General features: G+C 39.6%; 3 protein-coding genes and 1 long non-coding RNA gene across 5 annotated transcripts in view; 1 reads left to right on the top strand and 3 right to left on the bottom strand.

The window, feature by feature from the left end:
• Positions 1 to 543: 543 nt before the first annotated feature.
• On the bottom strand, positions 544 to 2046 carry LOC141796245 (uncharacterized). The gene is made up of 4 exons (XM_074677234.1): positions 1917 to 2046; positions 984 to 1268; positions 767 to 881; positions 544 to 672 (listed from the first exon to the last, which is right to left on the bottom strand). The coding sequence occupies exons 1-4, from the start codon at positions 2044 to 2046 to the stop codon at positions 564 to 566; spliced, it is 639 nt and encodes a 212-aa protein (XP_074533335.1). The 3' UTR covers positions 544 to 563.
• Positions 2047 to 2141: 95 nt separating this feature from the next.
• On the bottom strand, positions 2142 to 3187 carry LOC141796076 (uncharacterized). Its single transcript, XR_012598872.1, has 4 exons — positions 3054 to 3187; positions 2789 to 2881; positions 2372 to 2692; positions 2142 to 2207 (listed from the first exon to the last, which is right to left on the bottom strand). It is a non-coding gene; the product is annotated as an uncharacterized LOC141796076 (long non-coding RNA).
• A 1672-nt stretch (positions 3188 to 4859) lies between these two features.
• On the bottom strand, positions 4860 to 7409 carry LOC141796947 (sialic acid-binding Ig-like lectin 10). Of its 2 annotated transcripts, none has more exons than XM_074678294.1 (7): positions 7325 to 7409; positions 7103 to 7188; positions 6688 to 7002; positions 6239 to 6514; positions 5543 to 5827; positions 5319 to 5424; positions 4860 to 5211 (listed from the first exon to the last, which is right to left on the bottom strand). In XM_074678294.1, exons 2-7 carry the CDS (start codon positions 7173 to 7175, stop codon positions 5103 to 5105), a joined length of 1164 nt encoding a protein of 387 aa, XP_074534395.1. In that variant the 5' UTR covers positions 7176 to 7188; positions 7325 to 7409; the 3' UTR covers positions 4860 to 5102. The 2 variants fall into 2 exon arrangements, with proteins under 2 accessions (XP_074534395.1, XP_074534394.1); XM_074678293.1 differs by having other exon boundaries at positions 7103 to 7200.
• Positions 7410 to 18508: 11099 nt separating this feature from the next.
• The window catches only part of LOC141796287 (A disintegrin and metalloproteinase with thrombospondin motifs 20), an 89558-nt gene continuing 85327 nt past the window's right edge, over positions 18509 to 22739 (top strand). The window contains exons 1-2 of the mRNA XM_074677318.1: positions 18509 to 18854; positions 19045 to 19406. Of these exons, the coding sequence (XP_074533419.1) occupies positions 18764 to 18854; positions 19045 to 19406 (453 nt within the window). The 5' untranslated portion in view covers positions 18509 to 18763. The remainder of the gene's footprint in view (positions 18855 to 19044; positions 19407 to 22739) is intronic.

Consider the following 22739-nt stretch of genomic DNA (forward strand, 5'->3'; position numbering starts at 1 on the left):
TGCGTGCGCACACACAACACCTTTGTGCTTCGTAGCCCTAATCCTGCTGTAAGGGAATGAAATGAGGCGAAAAGCAGAGGCATCCTTTGTGAGAATGTAGAACAGCAGCGAGCTCAGTGGGTGTGTAAAAGGATGAGCCCTGCTTTACACAGACGACACTGTTAAAGCCAGCAGATGATCTGTCATGCCTCATAGAAGACGGGTTTCCCCCTTTAAAGCCTGATCATCAAATGTAGCTTTAAAAACATCAAGGTTTGACTTCAACTTTTGCATTTAATGATTCAAATGAAGGTAGTGAGTGTCCTTTCATATCACACTGTTTATGTACTGCTTTTTGGGAGGGGGGCCTCTGTTGTTGTCACAGTGTAGCTGGTATATTTTAATGCACAGCCCTGCTGCTACACAAGTTGATGAGAAACAATTTCCAAATATTTTACACCATACACATGTCAAGCAGTTATTTTTTTTATACAACACAGAGAACTGCTCTGAAAGCACACCAGCAGTTACTAAAAAACAAACACTGAGAAGTGACAGGCTAACCCGAGTATGACTGCATTTCTTTATCTGGGATTTGGAGTAATGACGCTGTATTCTTGCTCAACTTGAGCTTTATCCAAGGAGGCGTAGGTGTTCATCTCTTCACAGAGTTTCTCTTGTGAGCTTTTGCTCCTGTAAGGTCAGAAGAAAATTAATAAGTGATGTTTTTTAAAATACAAAATGAATGAAATGAATATTTAGCCTTTCTTAAAGCTTAGACATTTACCGTTTGTGGTTCATGCAGAAGATCAGGCAGGTGAGAAGAGCCAGGTTCAGGCTCACAGAAAGACCTACAGCTGTCTTCCAGGGCTGATCTGTGTTAGATGTCTGCTGAACATTTGCTATCAAAATTGATATCAGAAAAAAAAAAGACAACACAAAGAATCAATTAATAATTCAAATTGACCTATGACTGGTTTATGCAGCTCAAGGTGACTACTCACCCCTTACTGAGTTCTCCGTGTAGTTTCCAATCTTAATCTCAATCTCCCTCTGCCCCAGCTCATTGCTGCTGATGCATTTGACACTGGTGTTGTAGGTGTCAGCTGCCTTCATGGTGAGGGTGCTGTTCACTGTAAGGCCGCTGCTATAGCTGGAAATGGAGAAGTCTGTGAGAGAGGCGACAGGCCAGGTGATGGGTGACGGAGGATTTCCCCAACTGATGCACACACAGACCAGGAGTTTTCCTTCAGCTGAGCACTGGGTACCATTTTGGAATTTAGGTGCAACTAAAAGACAAAAAAGAACATGTGGAATAAGATGTTCAGTGTTTAACAGATGAGTTTAACTGTCACCACATCAAAGCAACTGAGCATGGCATTAGTTCAGGCAGGCCACAATGTCAAGTTCAGCAGAACATCAGCCCCTATCAGCTGATTTTGTCCACGTAAACACCACCTTTCATGGTGTGTCTGATTCTACCAGTTTAAAGTATACTGCTACTACTGTTTGCTTTGTCCTTTGCCATGGCTGTCTTTGCTGGTGCTCACCTTGCCTTGGTGTTTTATTTACACACATGAAATTAAGGGAAGGTGTGCTCTCCCCACCTCAGGAATTTGCAGTTCCACATAGGCAGGAAGAGCCTAACTAAAATAGCCTGAGACAATTTTTTGATGATGATAAAGTTTATAGATAAAGGTGTTACAATGCTATAACACACAACCAATGTTATCCAAGCACAAATTTATCTTTCAGAGTGAGATTTAGTTCGCAATCAAACAAGAAATTTCTTGCCAGAAAATCTGATGAAATAATTTTAAATATATTGATAAGACAAGTTATCACTGTTACATTTTTTATTTCTTTTTGGTGCTACCACACACTGTAATATCAGCCTCTTAAAATGAGCTGTAAAACAAACCTCAGTGCACACTTACATTTTACACTTAATGTGATGGTCTTCACAGTGACAATTTTGTTTTCATACTCCACCACACATGTGACGTTGCCGACATTGTGGTCATCTGCTGATGGTGTGATGTAGACACTTAGTTCATCTTGCCACATGTGAACCTTGATGTAACTGAGTACGGTATTCCTAGAAGTCATTGACATCCATTTGATCCTTGATCTGGTATTGCACAAGAGAGGAGCGTAACAAATCAGTTCTGAAGTTACTCCTTCCTTTAAGGGAGCAGCAGCAATCACTGATGGTTTTTTGGTCAATGCTGAAATGAAAAAACAAAATTGAGATTGAGGATCATCATGTGTTTTTTGAGCAGGACACGTCACAACAAAGTGCTTTTTCTGCTCTCTAGGTATTTGTGTTGCTCATCATTTCTTGTATATTCATTCAACTCACACTGATAACATTTTATATCATGCAACTCACCAGACACTGAGACCTGAACTCTTGTTGGGAACACGTACGTCTGATTACACCCCCATTCCAATTTGAAACCATACTCATACTCTCCTTGTGGTAGACCTGGTAGACCTACTTCAAAAGGGTGTTTTGTCACATTTTTGTTGTCCTTAACATTTATTGTTAAAACTGTGTTCTGTGGCTCCCCCCTGAACCAAATCCTTTTATATGGAACTTTGACTTTATGTTTTGGAAAAGTCAATCCATAAATGATCTTAATGCAGTCGCCAGATTCCACTTGAACTTGTTTGGCCACGTCAATTGAGAACTCGCTGTCTTTCAGAGACTCTGCCAAGAAGAAAACAAATTAGTTACAGCTTTTAAAAGCCTGTTCAATGTGGTATAAATATTTTATGTGTACTTTAATTCAATTGACAGTCAAACCTTTGACACACTGAAGCTGGCAACTTTTGGACATCAACAAGGAGAGAAGCATTGTATACAGGATTAGAGCCATTGTTGTGTTCTGGAGAAAACCTGGGTGCAAATTAGTGAAAGTGAAATATTGTGATCAGTAATTCAAACCCTGTAAAACTTCCCCCTTTGCATTTTATTTCTGCAGACTGCACATTTATAATGTTTGAATAAATATATTAATCATTCAATTAAGTCCGTGCAGTCATCTGAACTGTTCGTAAATTCTGCTCACCTCTGCTCACTGCCTCTTGCTGTTGGTCAGGTTTGTGTGGTGCTGCCAGTGTCCTGTAGCTTTGAAGAGCTCTTTAAGGTTTTTCAATTCTTTTTAGCAGTTGCATAGTTGTGGAAGTTTTTGTATCCCCCATAAAAGGATGAACAAGTGAGTGTGTGGGTTTCAAAGCTTCTGGCCAGCCTCAGATGTAGCTTTGTCATTTTTTCAGTGCTGGAACAGGAAGTGGTTTTTCGCAGGAAATGTGACAAGTTTAGTGTCATCCATATTTTACAAATACACACACACACACACACACACACACACACACACACACACACACACACACACACACACACACACACACACACACACGCACACACACAAGGGACAGTGAGATAAAGGTTTTGACCATTGGACAGTGTGAGAAGCTGTGTTAAAAAGATATCACACTGTTTTTCATTCTTTGACTATTATTTTGTTTTCAAACAGTTTCATGTGGAAACAGCTCTAAGTTGGAACTTTGATTAAATGTGTTACATTACTTACATCTCTACTTACAAAACATAAGGGGAAATGGTTAAAGATGAAGTATTGTGCTTTTTTAGGCTTTAAACGATCCCTCTGGGCTCTGCAATTGACTAGCGACCAGTCCAGGGTGTACCCCGCCTCTTGCCCAACTAGGATAAGCTCCAGCCACTAGATCCTGAACGGGAAAAGAAGTATGGAAAAGGGATGGATAGATGGGCTGTCCCTCTGGTACCCCGGAAGTAGCTTTACAATGTCAAAAAAAAACTACTACTTTTTATGTCTCTAGTTTTAGAGAACCCACATTTCAGCCTTCGTTTGCTTTGTGTAAGCTTCTGTCTCCTTAAGGCTCCCCACTGCACAAACTTCCTCCCCTCTGATTGGCCAGCCCTCTGGGGGACCTTTGGGAGCAGAGTTATGGGCAGGCCTTGGCATTTAAGGCCCGTCCTTTCAACATGTTATGAACCTTCTGCAATGACCTCATCATTTTGACAGGTCATGTAAAGATCTCTGAAAGATCAAGCGCTATTTTTCAAGATTTTTTTAATGTTTAGAGGCAAATTAAGGGATTTCTACAACATATAAATACATAGCAGCTTGAAAATCTGCACCCTTTTATTATGAAAACCCAGCAGTTACATTATATCAATGATAAAAAAAACAGGAAAGCAGAATATATTCCCTCTTTAACTTAACTATCTTTTATAGTATTAACAGCAACAGATATGTGTAGATTTGTGTTGTCCTGGGTGTGGCTAATTTTACAGACTGGGTCACTGTACCTTTTTACCTTAAGGGCCTGCCTCAACTTCAGCTCTTCAGCTCTGTCTGTTTCTAGGTTGTGGGAAAGTTTGGCTGAGTCAGCATGTTACAACAAAAGAAGGATAAGTGAAAACAGAGATTAGTTGTTTCTGGGTTACAGAGACAGAAACATCATGAAAAGAAGTATATTAGGTGGACGCTGTAGATATTTTGCACCGTCAAACTTCTATGAATCAAGAGGTGCATAAGATGAGATAACATTACTATACAATGGGGTAAGAAACGATACAATAAAATAAGATATGGCAAGGTATTATAAGGAACAATAAATAAAATAAAATACAAAATGATAATACTTTATTGATCCCAGGGGGAATACTCTTTTTTTTGCTGCATCAGTCATATACAGTAAAGACAAAGTGGAAAAATAGAATACAATGAAATTAAATACAACTGAACAAAATAAAATGGAATACACCTAAAATAGAACAGACGAAATTTAACAAAATAAAATTAAAGTAAAATGAAGGTTTTGGTAATTAAACTATAAGCGAAAACTGCAATAAAATACAAAAAAGATGACAAGGAAGAATGAAGCTGCATTTCTGAATCCGTGACAGCATAGGGCTTCAAAATCCCTCTTCAGGGTGATGCTGCTGAGACTCTCTCAATGTTTGTTACAGTCTATGGATAACACATAAAGCAAAAACAAAGGAAATTCTTCCTTTCACCACCAAAAGTCAACGATAGAGATCTCTCATGCCAAAGATGTCTCAGCATTTTTCATTTTGGCCGTGGAGGTATAACACTGTACTCTTGCTCCAACTGAGCTCTGTTCAGTGTAGCGTAGGTGTTCGTTTCCTCATTGGGTTTCTGTTGTGATCTTTTGCCCCTGCAGAATCAAAATAAAACACAAATAAATGAGCTCTTTATGGTTTTGAAGCATGATATAAAATTATTATTCTGCCCTCCCCAGATTACAAACTTAGTGGTTGTTACCATTTGTAAATGCAGATGATCAGGCTGACGAGAAGGGCCAGGTTTAGACTAACGGACACTGCTATTATCCACAGGAGACCTGTGCTGGATAGCTGCTGCTCATTCACTGTGTATGCAAAAAGACAGGAACAAATCAACCAGCAAAATCCATTCAGGAATCACATTGCAAATGTAATGACAGATATGTTATTCCATGCACTCAGCAGCTCAAACTGACTACTCACAGCTCATTAAGTTCTCCGTGTAGTTTCCAATCTTAATCTCAATCTCCCTCTGACCCAGCTCATTGCTGCTGATGCATTTGACACTGTTGTTGTAGGTGTCAGCTGCTTTCATGGTGAGGGTGCTGTTCACTGTAAGGCCGCTGCTATAGCTGGAAATGGAGAAGTCTGTAAGAGAGGCGACAGGCCAGGTGATCGGTGATGGAGGATTTCCCCGACTGATGCACACACAGACCAGGAGTTTTCCTTTAACCGAGCACTGGGTACCATTTTGGAATTTAGGTGCAACTAAAAGAAAGAAGAAATAACAGAAAAAGGACTGAGAATTACAGTCATGATGATGACTCATTTAACCTCTGATCTCTTTAGGCAGCTGATCAACAACACACGGTTCAAGACTACCGTGAATGACAAAAGGAGTGAACTCCACGTACCTGTGACAGTGCTCATTCTTTAGCTGAGTTCATTAAAAGATATGCCTTCTCAGTTTATACATACTTCTTTAAAATTATCCTCCATGTTCAGGAAAAGTAGAATATTGTTGCAGGTACACAAAGAAAAGCTCAAACAACTGGTCTTATGTTTTTTTTAAAAATAAATAAACGTGTGTCATGTTATAAAATGACACTGACAGACTTGAATGTGTGTCAGCAGTTCAATTCCACAGCAGCATGGATTTTTTTTACATCTCAAACTTACATTTCACTCTTAACGTGACAGTCCTTTCAGCAAGGATGTTGTAGTCATACTCCACCACACATGTGATGTTGGTGTTGTGATCTTCAGCTGTTGGTGTGAAGTAAAATGCTTCCCTCCTGCGCCTCCCTTCATTGAGTTGATCAGCTTCTATAACACCTTTTCTACCTATCCAGTAAACATTTTGTCTGCGATAGCATAAAGGATGAGCGAGACAGAACACTCTTGAAGACTTTCCCTCCTGCAACAAAGGTACCACCACTCTTGGTTTTTGCGTTGCTGAAATAAACAGAATAAAGATGTAAGATTATCTAAGTGAAGCTTGCTGCAACAAAAGGAAAAAAGTGATTAACAATCAGCAGATTGTTTTTGCTGTCAGATTTTTATGTGTTTTTTAATGCTAAAACATGGAAAGAAATCAACGCCATGAAGCCATAAGAGGCTTTACTCACCATAAACTGAGACCTTTACTTTTGTTGGAAACACATATGTCTGATTACAACCCCATTCCAGTTTGAAGCCATACTCGTACTCTCCCTGTGGTAAAACATCAATCCTGAAACGGTTGTTTGTCATTTGAGACTTTTCTGTAACAACTGTGGAAGAAACTTGGTCCTGTTGATCGGTCCTGAACCAAATCTTTTTATATGGGACTTTCACTTTGTTTTCTGGAAAAGTCAATTCATATGGGATCCCAATGCAGTCTCCAGATTCCACTTGAATGTGTTTGGTGACATTGATGGAAAACTCGCTGTCTTTCAGAGATTCTGCCAAGAAGAAGGAAAGATTATTTACAAGGTTTAAAATTCTGTTAATTCTGGGATTTTTTTTCTTTAGTGTGTACTAAAAGCTGATATTCAAGCAAACCTTTGACACACTGAAGCTGGCAACTCTTGATCTTTAAGCAAAAGAAGAGAATCAGAGCGTAGAGCAGAGCCATCTCTTTGACAAACCTGGGAACAAGTCTGTTGTAGTAAGAGTAAATAAGGGAATACTGTACCGCAAAATGTGTGGGTTCTTTTTAACATTTCAAATTCATTTTTTCCAAACATACATTTGAACTTTAACTTAAAGTCTTCATGTACTTACCCCTCCGGCCTCTGCAACTGCTGATGGTTTCTGTTTGTTCAGTGTAATCACTGTTGAATGAATGAACAAAAGCTTGTTTTTTTTTTTCTCAGCGAAAAGAGTTTCACAAGTAAAAAAGTCAAAACTTGATGCTGCTCTGTCCAGCTTTAACTCTAGTTCTGCTATTTTGAGAGCTGAAAGAGTAGGTGTTGTGTAGCAGGAAATGTCATCATTTCACCGTCACAGATATTTTTTACACCCACAAAAAGGCTGGCTTTAAGTTGAGGAAGTTCTGTTTAAGAGGAATGCAATTGACCAGATAAATACTTCTTAAAAATATGAATAAAAAATTCAACTTCAGTTTCGAATAAATTCTGTAGTCTGTACTGAGAAAAGTCTTTGAGGTTGAAACACTCTCAACATGGAGGTTCATGCAATTAGCTTATTTTCACAAGAAGCACAAGGGGCGACACACAAATTACATTAGTTGAGATGTAAACACCTTTAAAGGAGGATAACAACACATTTCTGAATGCTGAAATTTTACATCATAAGACAACATAAGGCAGCTCAGGAAAAAGATTTTTGTATTACTTAGGGTATTCTGCAAACCACCGTATTATAAACTGTTTAGAGAAGATATGGGTTAAATCTTTTTTTGCCGTCTGAAACACTATAAAACAAAACACAGACAAAAGAAATTGTTCGTCTTCCATTGTAAAACTTAACAATCATTCATTTTCAGATAAACAGAACTGTGTCATCTCCACCAGTGCTATATTTGACCAATAATCACTTCCTTCTTTAAACATCCTCATTTCTAGAAACAAGATTTTGTAACAGATTTAAAAATCACGTAAGGTTCATTAGAAACAACTGGTTTGTTCTGAAACTGTTAAAAGTACCCGTTTTTTTCTAACGTACCATGCTGGACCCAACGCAAATACATTCAAACCAAGAATCTCTATCCGCTTGATCTAGTTCACATACACCCTGAAGTTAAGTGTAGATTATTTTTCAAGAAGAAGTAGTTTTAAAGTCATTGTACAGAATACAAAGAAACTATTTTCGAAAGCATATCTTAAAAAGCAGCAGCATGCTATGTTGACAGATTTAAAAAGGCATAAAATGCAAGTTAAACTAAGTGCTGACATTAAATAGTTCTAAAAAAGATATAAATTATAAATAGGCGTAAAAAGTGAATTTTATTTGACAAAGAAAAAATCAGAGCTTTACTTTCTGACATCCACGCCAGAAATCTCTCCCAAACTTTCATTAGTGGTGTTATCTATTTCCACCCCATGTGACCTCACTGTTATATTTATACGTTGGTCAAAAATAGTGCAGCAGTTGTTCAATGTGAAGTGCACAGGGAGTAATTATTTTATCCCATGATTTTTCCTACTTTAGTACTTTTACAGAGGAATCACAGGACAGTTTTATGACATTTTTGTGACATTTTTGAGCATCTAGCATCCTGCATGCCAAGCAAAACACTTGACAAATGTTACTGTAAATGCAAAATCCATCTGAGGTGTTGTCTTGTAAACTAACCTTCACTGTGGTTGATGCCAAACCTCATGTGAGTGAGCCATTAATGGGACAGGGTAACTTGAATCCAAAGATGTGTTTGGTTTGAAGAGACTCAATGACAGTTTGAGACATGAAGCCATCAAACTTGAACCTTAAGGAGCAAGGCAACTATCTCTGGGGTTCCTAATGACAAGTACAGCCAGTACAAACAGTGTAAGTGCTTACAAAAACTCAAGCCCAACCACCAGTTTATCAGCAGCTCCTGATGCCAGCCCTTATCAGCTGACAGCTCAGCTGATCACATCAACGCATCCAACTGGTAAATAAAAATGTGCGTTGATACAAACCGATTCAGCCTGCTGACTCTTGCTGCCCTGTAAACCACTTCAGTTCCTCATTTCATGCTGTGTCTGTCATATCACAGTGAGTCTTTGCTGCTGCTCTCCCTGCCTTGGCTTTTTTCTTATGCATATGAGAGAAAGAGGAGGTGTGCACACACACACACACACACACACACACACACACACACACACACACACACACACACACACACACACACACACACACACACACACACACACACACACACACACAGAATTTGTTGTTCCACATAGGCAGGGAGCTCCCAGGATAGAGCCATACCCTCAAATTTAACTTGTTGCACATACATCATTTATTGTATTCTAGAGAGGTCCTGGCTTAATAACACATAACAAATTCAATCACACTGGCATCTCTTTTAAATACTGATTGTGTGCAGTTTTTTCATTCTTTTCAAATAAAGAATACTTAAAAAATTGGTGATACCATTTGAAATCCACATATTTAATAGTGTAAGCTATCATTCTTTGCTTACACAGTTATTATTCTTTGCCATTGAATGTCCTTGTGTACTGCTATGATAACTGCAGTTTAAATGCTGATTTTTCAAACAAAGACATTTTTCAGCATAACCAATAAATAATAATAATAATAAAAAAAGAGTTGAGCATCAATTACAAATGTGCTTATGTCCAATTCTGTCTGGTTGCAACTCTTATGGAGAAGCCAGTAAAAAGCATCCCCAGAGTAAACTTTTGCAAATGACCACACATACATAGCTCTGTCTCCACAGTATTGTGTGTGTGTACTCTGAAAATGAACCAGAAGAAAGATCCAAGGACCCCCTGCTGGACTGTCATCAAACTTATGAGTCACTGCTCACTTAAAGCTCACGGCTGTTAAGATCCAAAATACTAAGCAGCTGTCCCTGGCATTGCCGTTACCACTTATCCTGATGAGTCCACTGTGTGACACGAGAAAATGCAAAGCCCTGTGGCATAAAAAGGACAGCATTTTGCATTCTGTAACTGTGTGTTGCCCTTTAGTTACTGTTTAAACAGATCAAGTTGCAAATTAATGTATGTCACAGGAAGTTCTTGAATAGAAAATGAGCCCTCGTGGGAAGTGGAACAATTAAAAAAGATGACCCGTCTGATACAGACGCCTGCCTGTAGCAACATAATCAAGTCAGAATTGGCACGCAAATCTTTGAAACCTATTTCCTACCTGCTGGTGACGACATGTGCATTCTATGGAGAGAGATATCAACACTTTCTGGGAAAGAATGTGGGTAGAAATCAGCACCCACTATTTCCATCATGGGGTTAGGATGCATGGATTGCCTGCAGGCACGTGCTGTAAGGACATGTACATGTCTGAGTGAAACCCCATCACTCAGGAGGGGCACATGACTTGCAGGCTGCAGGTTGTAGGTGGGATCACTTTGCATGAGCATGACATGCTGGCATAGCTGCTGTTAAGATCATAGTCCACTCTGTGCAACTTTTATGACAGTGATGGCTTTTAACAGTTCATGACTCCGCTCCTGGTGATCTTTTCAAAGTCAATTTCAACATTAAACATGATCTCACCTCAGCTGAATGTATTTTTAGCCTCCTCACTTGAGAGTAATTGATACAGCCATGTGATGTATTAAATTTGGTCTTTATTGCACCAAACCTCTTCCCTTCACACCCTTCACCAAAACAAACACATGCAACACATCCCAGCTTCCCCCTTGAGTCTGTTTCCCTGCAGTGCCTATTAGGAGTGGAAGAGAATACAGTTCATGGTATAGAAAACAGAGGAGGTGTTTGGCCCTGATGGGGGTCAGCTGAGAAGTCACAAAGTAAATATGAAGATGATTGTAATGGTGCATATTTGGAAACAGGCTGTTACTTCCAAGGTTAAACCTATTTACTGACTGGCTGAGCTCACATATGGTGTAAATCTGGACTGGCGTGACATGAAAAAGAGAGCCAGAAGGAGGCCGTTTAACACCTCTGTGGTTAGTCATCCAGACACTTTTTTTAAATGGTGGGAAATGCTCTAACTTAGACAAAGGTGACGGGTACAATCTGGGACACAAAATGTTGAGTAGTTATCAAAATGGTAAAAGGGTCATGATGGTAACCTATGATAAACTTATTCAAGACTTTAAATGGTATTGAATGTAACCTCTGTCCAGATATTAAAATGAACATCCTGAGCTGAAATGAGGTCAGCTGCTTAGTGACACAAAGCTCAAAACTAGTATCCAAAATTTGGGAATTAGCTTGAAAAACAGGGCAGTTTTACCTCAGAAGTTGATGAGGACAAAAACCAAAAGTCTACACAACAAAAATTGAGATGTCTTATTTTATGTTTATGTCCTAATTTTAGTCAAAATTATTTTATTAAAGTTCATCTGAGCCATATTCACCTGAAAAGTTAAAATATATTTAAAAAAAACAACAAGGTGCCAGTCAGTTTGCAAAACCAACAACACAAATGCAAACGCAACAACAAAAAACACAAAAGCCACAACACAAATGCAAGAGCAAAAACACGAATGCAAAAGCTACAACACAATGGAAATTTAGAGGACAGTTATCTTAACGGACACAGAAACGTTGTTAAAATAAGTAGATGGTTGTTTTCTTTTCTTTTTTTAACCTTCAGTTATGATATATATATATATTTTTAATGCTAACATTGAATTATAAAGCTAAAGATAAGATGACATAAATAAACACAAGTACTATGACAGTTATTACACGGTGAGGCCCCTACAAAGATTTATTTATCATAGATGAAGTTAAAAAAGACAATTATTTACTTACTTTCTCCATTTTTCTGTATCTGTACTGATTTGCTTGTAAAGACTTAATATAATCAGCCAACAGGTTAAGAAAAATGTGCTTGTCAAGATTTTTGAAACAAGAATGCCTTTATACAACAAATTAAGGAAGAAATTGTTTCTGGACCTGTCAGCTAAATGTGTCCTGTGTTAGGTTTAGTAAGGCAATTTTTAAATAAATAAATTTATCAGTAGATTCACATTTGCTTAGCTTCCAGATTTTGCAATGCAAAAACAAGAACGAAAGAAAAAAAATTAAAAAAAAAAAGGCCAGGAGCAAATTGGTTTCATGACAATATTATTGTTGATTTGTACTCCTCTTTTGCTCTAACTGTTTTGCTTCTTACCAGACCTACTGAAACACATGTGGAAACCACCACAGCACTTCAACACCAATATTTTGTCACAGTACAACACATTTTATGTTCCTGTTGCCCCAGTTCGTCAGAAATCATACATTTTCAACTTTGGTATTTCTACACAAAAAACATGAAGCGACCTGAAGGATGCAATGACTAAGGTGTTAGAAAAGCAAAAAAGGAATCATAACCCACTATAGAGTGTCCTTTTAGTATGTGCGTCCCAAGCATGTGCTGATTACTTACTACTTGGACCAATTTGAGCAGGGCCTGAACTCCTCAGAAAAGCTCTATTCTTCTGGCTTTAAACTAACAAATAAAGAGTCAGATACAAGCCTTGCAGGTTAGTCACAGCAACAGTGCGGGTCTCAAATAGTTAAGGAACAAGTCTTGTAAAGCTGACAAATACGTAGATTTACCCTGGAGATCTTGGATTTTCATATCACAAACTGATTTATTCACTTAGCAATGCATTATCTTCTCTGGTGTCACTTGAGGCCTTGATTTTAGAGTTTACAGGAATGGACAATGATAAAAGTTATCATAGTGTTTCCACTGTGTACCTCATTTGTCCCTTCTTTAGGACTCAAAATACAGTGTCCTTTCTTGCAACGTCTAACTGATAATAGCATTGAACATGTCTTCCTACTTGTGTCACTCAGCAGGCCTTTGCTTGTGATGTAATGACCTCAGCAGTACGATAATTAACACCGTCCCTGCCATGAAAAGAGGAAGTCTAAATAAAAGATCAGATCTGTATCTGTCAAAGCAGCACGACCTCATCATTTATTTACTATGTCTCTCCTACAGACATTGCAATGTAAAATTAAAAGCCTCACTGTTTTGTTCCTGCTCACAAGCCATCTTCTTTTGTAAATCCTCTTGTTTTCTGTCAACACATGTTTTTATTTTATTTTGCCACAATATGATGATTCATCGGTAGTACAGTGAGTACAGTGCTCACAGTGCTGAGAGAGTGCTGCTTTGACATTGTTGTACAGATGTCTGCAGGGCTGAGACAGACAAAGCCTCACTCACTGGAAGCAGGAAAGAGGTTGACAGACCGCTGTGTTTAAAGGGCACTAAGAATTCAGCAGCTTACAGAGCTTCGTCTTAATGGCAGAGGACCGGAAACCTTTTTGGTTGAGGCACTTAATCTGACTTGCAAGTCAACACAGGTCTCAGGTGGCCAAGCTCCTTGATCAGTCCACCATGAGACCTACCTGAGCGGTCAGAGGAGAGGTGGGGTGGGAGCTGAGGTGAGATAGAAAGGGGAGGTGTGGTTAGTGTGTAGAGGTAACTCCCTTAGTGACACAGTAACCTGCTCTATACTCCACTGTTTATTTCATCTGACCTCAGCTGATGTAAAGAGAGTTCACAACGAGCATAGCACAAAAGGTCAAATCGTGTGCAACAACAGCACAACGATGGGTGTGAAATTACTTTTAAAGCTGAGAGTATCTAAAAACAAATTAGCACAAAGCTAATCACTCATTTGGCTTGGCTAGTTCATCTGCTAATGCGAACTTGAATTAACATAGATCAGGGGTTATCAAAGCAGTGCCTGTGGGCACTCAGACACCTGCAACAACCGCTTGAGGCGCCCACGAGGCATGTTCCAAAATACAGCACTGGTTGAAATGGAGCTACTCCCAGAAATGTATATATTTTTCCTATCAGCATTGGTGTGTAAATCATTAATAATAATTCAAGGGTAATTAACATTGACAGTTTTGTTCATAAAGTTTGTATCAGACAAGTAACCCCTTCATACCACTCATTTTCCTTGAGGTAGCCCTCGGTCTCAAATCAGTTGAGGACCCCTGACGTAGTCTGTTTCAAATGACTAAAACATTTCTCAACATAAAACACAATTTGCAGCCTGGTGCAGTTGGACTAAATCACCTTCACATTTTCATTTTGAGAACAAAAATGAATACTAGCAAGTCAATGGATCTGGCAGTGCCAGGCTTCACCTAATGGTTAGCTTAATGAACAAAGAACGTCATGGTACATGGTAAGAGATCACAAGCTATGTCATAACAACTCTATTGCATTGGACTTCTGTCTCAGTTTGAATGAGTTCATCTATTGTCTCAATTTTTTTAGATTTTATAAACAAATCCTCCTCATGAAAATGATAAAAGGTTTGTAATGTGTTTTGATGAGATACAACAACCTGTAAATATCTGCCAGTCTACAATCCCTTGGAAACAAGAGTAGGCTGCTTTGTCATTGTGACTAACTACCTTTCATATTGTTCAAACCTTTCATATCTTAATACTCAAAGGATATTGGCTGTAAGATCTGGGTATAAGCATGTTAAATTTGTCAAACACCTCACCAACAAATGGCAGTGATGACTTGCAGATTTTTGTTTTTGCCCCCCTGTGAAGAATCACTCTCTGTGGTTATGTTACAGTCTTGTAAAATGTGCAAATGTGCTTTGCAGTACTGCACGGGATGGCTGGTAAAAGCAAAGCCCTGGTGTGTATCAAAGGGTATAGATCACTGTTTTGACTGCAGAGTTCAAACCCATTGAACCATGAGAGAGGGAGAGAGAAAGAAAGAGGCTCTGGAGTTGCTTGAGCTCTCAGGCCTTGGCTCAAGTTTGGGGTAAAGTAAGGGGAGGTGGAGGGTGTCAAACTGTGGATGATAAATCACCTGACATGCCAGTGGAGGAGCTTCCACTGCTGCCTTTAGCTGGAGTGTACAGTAGGAATAACTGAGCCGTGCTTTTGTGTAATGATTCTTGGAGAGCTCAAAGAAATCTGGGAAAGAATTTCCGATGCTGATTATTTTAGAGTTGATTCAATGTAATTTATTTAGTTGATGTCACTAGTGAAATAAGATTACCAAATAATACAGATCCATTCATTTATTCTTTTGAACAAGATAAACTGAGCTCATTGCAGTGTCAAAATGAGAGTTTAACAATCTGTAGAGGCCTTGTAAGAAGAGACAGACTCATGTGCAGAGATCTGACAGTACATCTGGCAGATACGGGGTGGGTTTCATCTATTTAGTATGGCATCTGTGGGGGATTAATGAGTACAAGGGTAGACACGCTAACCCTAAATTGGCTATCCAGTGCAGTCATATGGCTAATTTTAAAATGTGCCGTAGGAGATAGAAGTTTGTCAGTGGCTTGGTGGGTAAAGTGAACTTAGAACAACAGCTTAAGGACCAGTGTCCCACACAGTTAAGGATCCACCCTGCAATGGTTTTGAAAGCGCCACATCTGGAGCTTATCATTATTATCCGCCAGGAAAAACCTTACCAGGAGTTTGTATGACCTGTTTTGCATCAACCTTTCAAGTTATACAAGGAAAAGTTAAGAATAAGCAGTTGAATCAAACTTGATATGCTTGCACCTTGTCCATAGGATAGATATAGACTTGCCTTTTTATTTGAACTCTTTCACTTTGTCATATCAAATTCTTTTGGCTCATTCTCACTTGGGAATCGATGGTGAAAGAACAGTGACAGTGGTTTGGTGGAATGAATAGCCTCACAGGAGACTTGAAGACTGAATGAACAACACATCAGGGAGGCACCAGAAGAGCTACAGTGGTGAAATTCTGCTCAAAGCAACAACACTCTGACAAACTCTGAAATCCAGATGCAGCTAAGCCAGTCTGACTTGAACAGCAAGCCCTGCAATATATTTAAATGGACCTGACCAATCTTTTACAGTATTTAAACCAAAAATTCAAAATGTGTGAATCTAACTATTTTATGTTTACGCTATCAGTAAGGTATCTGTTTTAAAGTCTTATGATTGCACATTTTAAGTTCTAGAGGTTTTGACATCTTTTGTATTAAACTGATCTGATCTGTAGTTGTGCATTTTGTCTCCTGTAAGCTAACTTGGGGAGAATGGTGCATAAAATACTTTTAAAACACAAAATATTTCAGGGTGTAATAGTGGTTCAATAGTGGCCTGTACTGTTTTTGTAGAGTGATATCTGGAATTCACAGACAATAAAAAGTTGCATTGCCAAACCAGCTTTTGGTCTATTACTGACCTCACTGTGATTTTAACAGAAATGTGTCCATGAAACCTCTAAGTTCAAAGAGAGAGTCAGAGAGAGAGATGAGTGAGAGAGACTTTTGAGAAAGTAATAGCCATGACGTGGAGACTAGATGTTTTGTATCAAAGAAAGAGCTTACCGGATCCAAAAGTGTTTCCGGTGAGCCAACCGAGTCTAATTACTCACAATGCTGTGACATCAGTCTTCAAAGGACGTGAAAAACAAGTCCCCTTTCACACGTCCATCAACTTTGGGTAGCACTTTACGTGCCCAAATGATTAACGAGAAGCTGACCACATCATGGCCAAGGAAGTCCACTTCCTCCAATAGATGACAGTGAAGAATGGCTCATAATGCCCTCTGTGCTAATTATTTTGTGCTTTGATTGCCTTACACTTTCCCACGAGTAATGACCAAATATGAGGATGGATAAACAAATGAGTTAAAAGTCAAACCCAGTTAGTATTGTTCCAAAAACAATCCTCTCTTTTGTTTATTTTGAACCTGATTAGGAAATATGTATTTAAAAAAAAATACATAAAATTAAAATTCAATTTTGCAATCACTGACCTACTGAAGCACATTTAGATCCACATCAAATTGACAGCTACATTGAAAAGACTGTAAAAAACTACACACACTCTGTTTAAAATATAGCTGCATGTATTCTTAAACCCAGACCTAAATTTTTATGGGGACACTTGAAATTCAATCCCCTTAAATCTCTCACACAATTCCAACAATAACAGTGACGTGACCAAAACTCTAATCTGAGAGGTGCTTAAGTTTATATTTAATTCCTCCATTGTGTGGACATATTCATGTTGCTAATATTGAATCCTCCAGCTGCGCAAAATTATCACCTCCTTTAATAAATGTCTCTGGCAGTTTTAACTAATATAGGGTTGCAGTATTATATGATATCAATGCAATTTTACACAGCTAAGACAAACACTCTGGTAGTTATCCCTATGTTGATGGAGCTAGCGTATCACATTTAGTATGCACCTTTTATATCTTCTGCAACTGATGGAAAGATGTAATTTTCTTTTTCCCCCTTTTTACCTATTCACCACAGTCAAGCACATACAAATGTGCGTTTAACCCCTTTAAGTCTTTATTTTAACCCTTGTAGAAATAGAGAAGCTGTTTTTGCCCTGCAGCATCCATATACTCATCACCACAGCTGGCTCAGAGTTAGCCTCAGCATATTGAAGACCCAGCCTTACCTAGAAAGGACAGGGAAACTTAAAGTGGTAAGTAAAGCTTAATTTCAACAACTTAACATTAAAAGTACTCTACCACAATTTTCAAATAAATTAACACGTTTTTAAATGCGCAACTGCCACACATTCCAGCTCATGAGCAAAGCTAGCCATGTGGTAACATTTGCTAGCTTATTAAGGAGAAATCCTGATTTATTTATACCAATAATGCCGAAGCGAAGGGAGTTTGGTTTCTTTTTTTTAGTGAAAGCCAAAGAAAAAAAAAGTCTTAAAACTGTTATCCAGCCTCAGTCAAAAACGTAAAAAAAAAAAAAAAAAAGTAATCCGAAAATGTTAAGGCAGTCTAATGTTGTGGTCATGAAGGCTAATGCAGCTCTAGTGCACTAGCTTAAAATGTGCAGTATACGTTTATTGAATAATAGCTATTAGCTTTTATCGAAAAACACATGTATTTTGTCACTTATATCTCTAACATATAGTAAACAATGTTTATGAAATGTGTGTACACCATGTTGAAATAAGCTAATGCCATATTTTGAGACTTGTGATGCGTTTGAAATGAGTCTGTAGTCTACAGGGTTTTCTATTTCAGGTCCGTTAGTCCTCTTAGTTTCATTCACGTTTTCGAATTCCAATCAAAAACCTGGTATTCATCGATAGTTTTCTTTCTCCACTGCTTTTTGCTCAATGACTGGTGGTGTTCGCATGCTTTATTGACACTGCAGCACTCAGGCCAGCCCTGTGTGGTGGTCGAGGCGCACTCACCATTGGCTCTGGAGCCTATAGGGGCGTTGCTGTGCAGTTGGTGAGTGCTTAGGGTGCACGGGGTGTTCTAGGGATGGTTAAGGGAAAGCGTATTTGGCACTGATCCCTCCTTTCAGTATAGACTGCAGTTTACATTAGGCAGCATTTTTTTTTTTGGTCAGGGGGGGATGAATGTGTCATAAATAGTTCGCGTTTATAGAGGGGTAGTGGATGCATGTTTAGCAATGCGATGAGGCCAGTGCACTTTGCAAGACTTGCGCTGCAGAGAGTCTCCGCGGATCCCACGACCTGTTGCTGACAAGCCGCGGAGAAGGAGAGGGAGAGGGGGAGCCGCTCGGGAGAGACGGAGGGTACTGCCTTGGGGTTTCTTCGCGGAGGAAATCATGCAGTTTGCAATCTGGCTGGTTGGACTAATGTGTCATCTGTCAGCACTTGTCCGGGACACTTTGCAACACCGATTGCATCCGAAACAAGGTAGTGTTTTGATTTATGAGAACGGTTGCCGGAGGTGTTATAAAAGTAACGTGTAGTATTTGAGAATGATGCCCGGTGAATTGTGCTTGCTGTCAAGCTGCAGTTGCACTTATTCCACTGACGAATGACCCTTACTTTTCTTTCATAGCCACAAGTTTCTCTGACTTTTTCTTTTTTTTTTTTTTTGCAGAAAGCTTCATCAAGCAGCTGTCATCATATGAAATCATCACACCGCTCCGCGTGAATGACTTCGGAGAACCATTCCCTCATAAATTGCACTACAGAAGAAGACGGAGAAGTTTAAATGATGACCTGTCGGGTTTACGGGTTCACTACAGGATTGATGCATTCGGGGAACGCTTTCATCTCAATCTGAGCGCACACTCCGACTTCATCGCCCCCTCTTACACAGTGACACACTTGGGAGCAGAACAGAGCAACGACACGGACTCCCACTTCCATGACCCGAGCGATATGCGCCACTGCTTTTTCCGCGGACACGTCAACGCCAAGACGGAGTACCCCGCCGTCTTCAGCCTGTGCACTGGCCTTGTGAGTATTGACTTTTCGCTGCCCTTAAACTTTTTTTAGACCCTTTAATCAAGCGATGATGACAGGTTTCCACAGCTTTCTCCCATTTCAACGGATTCCATCCATGCATGTCCCCTATAACCCGCATTTGAAGTGAAGTGTGTAGGAGTGTAACAAGAGCAAGTGTTACTGGACTTGTGTGTCACTGTGGAGGAGAGTGTGCAGCTGCATCTCAGTGGCTGTGTGTGGGTGATGCTGCTCTTGCACGGTGCAGGTTGGGCATCATGGGTGGTGGAAGAGTCAGAGGCAAGGCAGATGTGGTAACAAGTGGCCATCCTGCTGAAGTGCTCTTGAGGTTGCTAGTTAGATGCTCACCCCAGCTGTGTGCCAAATGGCATGTTTTTTTTTCCGTGGACGAAACATCAGTAGCCTATGTGCAACTTTTTTTTTTATTTAGTTGCTGTAAGACACCTCCTAATCTCCATTACTGGTCACCAAATCCGTCACATTGGCTACTTATCAGTGTAATCTCTGCTGCCACAAGATACCTGGAAGTTTTTAGTAAAGCAGAGTGTGATTTTTTTATTAGAAGTAGTTGATCAGCTGATCAACCCTTAGTTTTTCCCCTCTGATTCATAACTGAAGCAGCTTTTCAATCACTGCTTTACTGTGACACCGCTCTATTCCTACAGAATAAGTGAGCAAAAAAGCCAAGAATTAGCCTGATCAGTCGAGCAACTGATTATGAAATGGATCAATCAACACTTAGCTGCTTGAAGACACCTCTCTTTACAAAGTTTGTATCTCAAAGAGGGAGACATGTTGAAGCCAGTAACTCATCACTTTCCTGACACTGATATCTGGAAAACGTTATGCAAGCTTTATAGGTTGTTTTTTTTTCTTCCAACAACTTAAGCTCCAGTAACTGGAAATCAGTAACCTTGATATGCACAGGTAGTACCTGAGCCTCTGTTGAGGAAACTTGTCCTTTCCAACTTTTCATTCACTAAAGAGTTAATTGACAGAGCCATCATTGTTAGTCAAAGCCCCAGACGAAAGATTTCATCATTCAGCCTCAAGCAGACATTGCTTTTGATTGCCCCTCATCTCATCTGTTTGATCTGACGAGGCTGTGATGGAGTTACTGGATGATAATGACTTTACAGCCTCATTATACCATATACCAACATGAGGATGGTGACGCTCGGGTCTTTTTTGTCTGCTGACTCCTGTTTGGGAGAATCTGATGAGTGTTGAAGGGGATGACTTCATGGGTCACATAAGGTTACTGGTCCAGGGGCAGGGGGTTGACCTCAGTCGCGCCAGCCGGATTCTGGCGTGGATTCTGCGTGGTGGGGGTGCTTGGCTGGCCAAATGGTCAGAGACAGGGGAAAAAAGCCACAGCATTGAAGTCAAACCCCCCTATCAGTGACAGTCCTTATTTTAGATAGGAGCACTGTGTACAGTACCAGGATAGCATGTTTCAGACTGGGTATCAGCTGAACTCTGAGGCTTTAAACTAGTACAGCAGTGTTTGTAGGTATTGTGCTGCATTGTGATAAACATATCAGCATCGTTAATCAGTTTGCTGCAAATGTTTCCTGCCAGTGTGTTTTCATAGAGTGTTAGTTTAAGTGTTTCTTCCGTGTAAACTCACCTTCAACAGGAGTTTTGCTTGAATGGTCAGGGTAATACGCCTTTAACTGCCCCTCTGACCACCTAACTCTCCTAAACATGTCTGCATCCTTTTCTAAGCATTCCCTGTTGCTTATCTGCATCATCACTCATTGAGAATGACAGGACAAAGGAAACAGCACCACTGGCCATTGGGTCATAAAAGTGTCCACATCTGATCACTGGGGCTTGAGCACATTTTGTTGGGATGAAGTCATTACGGAATGATTAAGCCCTAAAACAAAGGGGTCACTTTGGGGAAAAAAAGCAGGTTCCCCTTTGGTCCAGAGTTGTTCAAAGCTGTCCCCAGGGGTGAATCAGGGAGGCGGGGTGAGGAGCTTTTGGCCTTTTCAAAGTGAGCTGTGACGGGCAGGAAAGAGTAGAAAACACCGTGAAGAGGACACAACTGCCAATGAAAGTTGTGTGGGACTTAAGGATTGCTCACAGCGTGGGAAACGTTAGTTCCTGAAGGAGCTCGCTGTCTTAGTTCACTCACATAATAGAAGTGTGTAGTGAGTCAGCCTGTCCCGAGAAATGATCTTCATTCCTTCATTCCAGCACCAAGTATTGTGTCTCTGTGTAAAGATCGGGCTCATGACACCTTTATGCCCTATTCAACTTTTAGATTGATTGTGACAGTACATTACTTTATCATGACTCAACACCAACACAGTTTCAAAGGTGTCTTTGTAGGATTTAATAAAAAAGATGTGTGCCAACAGTCATTCCATCCATATCATGTTGGTGACCAGGCTTCATAAAAGGAATCCCTCAGTTGTAGGGTCCAGTTCAGCACCCACTAGTGAACAGTAACCTTTGTCTCTGTCCAAACTTTTGCCAGATTTGCTGCTGAGCTAATGCTGGGAAACCCTGAAACTCTGCCCTCTTCATTGACTAAACAGAGCATTTGTCTGTTCAGCCTCCTGTTAACACCACATGAGAACTTTGGAAAGGCTCAACTATAATCATCCAATTAAAGTTAACGCACCATAGATAGTGATTTACAAGACGCAGGTAAACATCTACCTGTTGTGACACTGTGTAAATCATTTAATCACTACAACAGTAATTCTAGTAAGGCTGCAACTTTCTCATACCATAGTAGCTACAATCCTTGTGCAGGAAACATGAGTATGATGTTTTAACTGTTGGTCATGTTTAACAATAATATGAGACAAAACAGTAACTGTGCTTTCAGTTGAAGAGCATTTAATAATCCACAGTTATGTCAACTGAGTGACCGTCATCTACTGCAGAGTAGGGTTACAGTAAAAGCTGTTTGCCTCCGTAATGGATACAAACAAAAAACAACAATAATATGCAAAGATGAGTCTCAAAACAGGCACCTGTTAAGGAAAAAAATGCAAAAACCAAAAAGTAAGATAGTTTTATGTATAGGAAAGTATCTGTCCCACCATGAGTAGCATCCATATTTAGAAAAACAATTCCTGATAGGCTTTTAAAAATCAAAGGCAGGCTACCCTAGTTACAACTGCAGCTTCATACTGCTGTTACTTTGGGAAAACTCCATCATGGGTGGCACATTTTACTTTTAAAAATCTCAATTGATAACTCACAGGTATTGTGCACTTTATGCCAAACTGATCTAAAATATCACCAAAGTATTGAAGTTCGAGGTACCATCTATATTCAAAGCGTAAAGGTGCAACTAAATAGACC

Source organism: Halichoeres trimaculatus, unplaced genomic scaffold (assembly GCF_033239565.1).
Source record: "Halichoeres trimaculatus isolate MK-OKI-2021-1 unplaced genomic scaffold, fHalTri1.1 fHalTri1_scaffold_10, whole genome shotgun sequence".
NCBI classification, from domain to species: domain Eukaryota; kingdom Metazoa; phylum Chordata; class Actinopteri; order Labriformes; family Labridae; genus Halichoeres; species Halichoeres trimaculatus.

What these genes read in the sequence shown, in the direction of transcription:
- LOC141796245 (XM_074677234.1), bottom strand. Translation starts at nt 2,046, where the DNA reads ATGTGGCAAGATGAACTAAGTGTCTACATCACACCATCAGCAGATGAC. An exon ending in CACGGAGAACTCAGTAAGGG is followed by an intron (nt 882 to 983) that starts GTGAGTAGTCAC and finishes CAATTTTGATAG; the next exon opens with CAAATGTTCAGCAGACATCT. An exon ending in TTCTGCATGAACCACAAACG is followed by an intron (nt 673 to 766) that starts GTAAATGTCTAA and finishes CTGACCTTACAG; the next exon opens with GAGCAAAAGCTCACAAGAGA.
- LOC141796947 (XM_074678294.1), bottom strand. Translation starts at nt 7,175, where the DNA reads ATGGCTCTGCTCTACGCTCTGATTCTCTTCTTTTGCTTAAAGATCAAG. An exon ending in CCAGCTTCAGTGTGTCAAAG is followed by an intron (nt 7,003 to 7,102) that starts GTTTGCTTGAAT and finishes TCTTCTTGGCAG; the next exon opens with AATCTCTGAAAGACAGCGAG. An exon ending in TGTCACGTTAAGAGTGAAAT is followed by an intron (nt 5,828 to 6,238) that starts GTAAGTTTGAGA and finishes TCTTTCTTTTAG; the next exon opens with TTGCACCTAAATTCCAAAAT.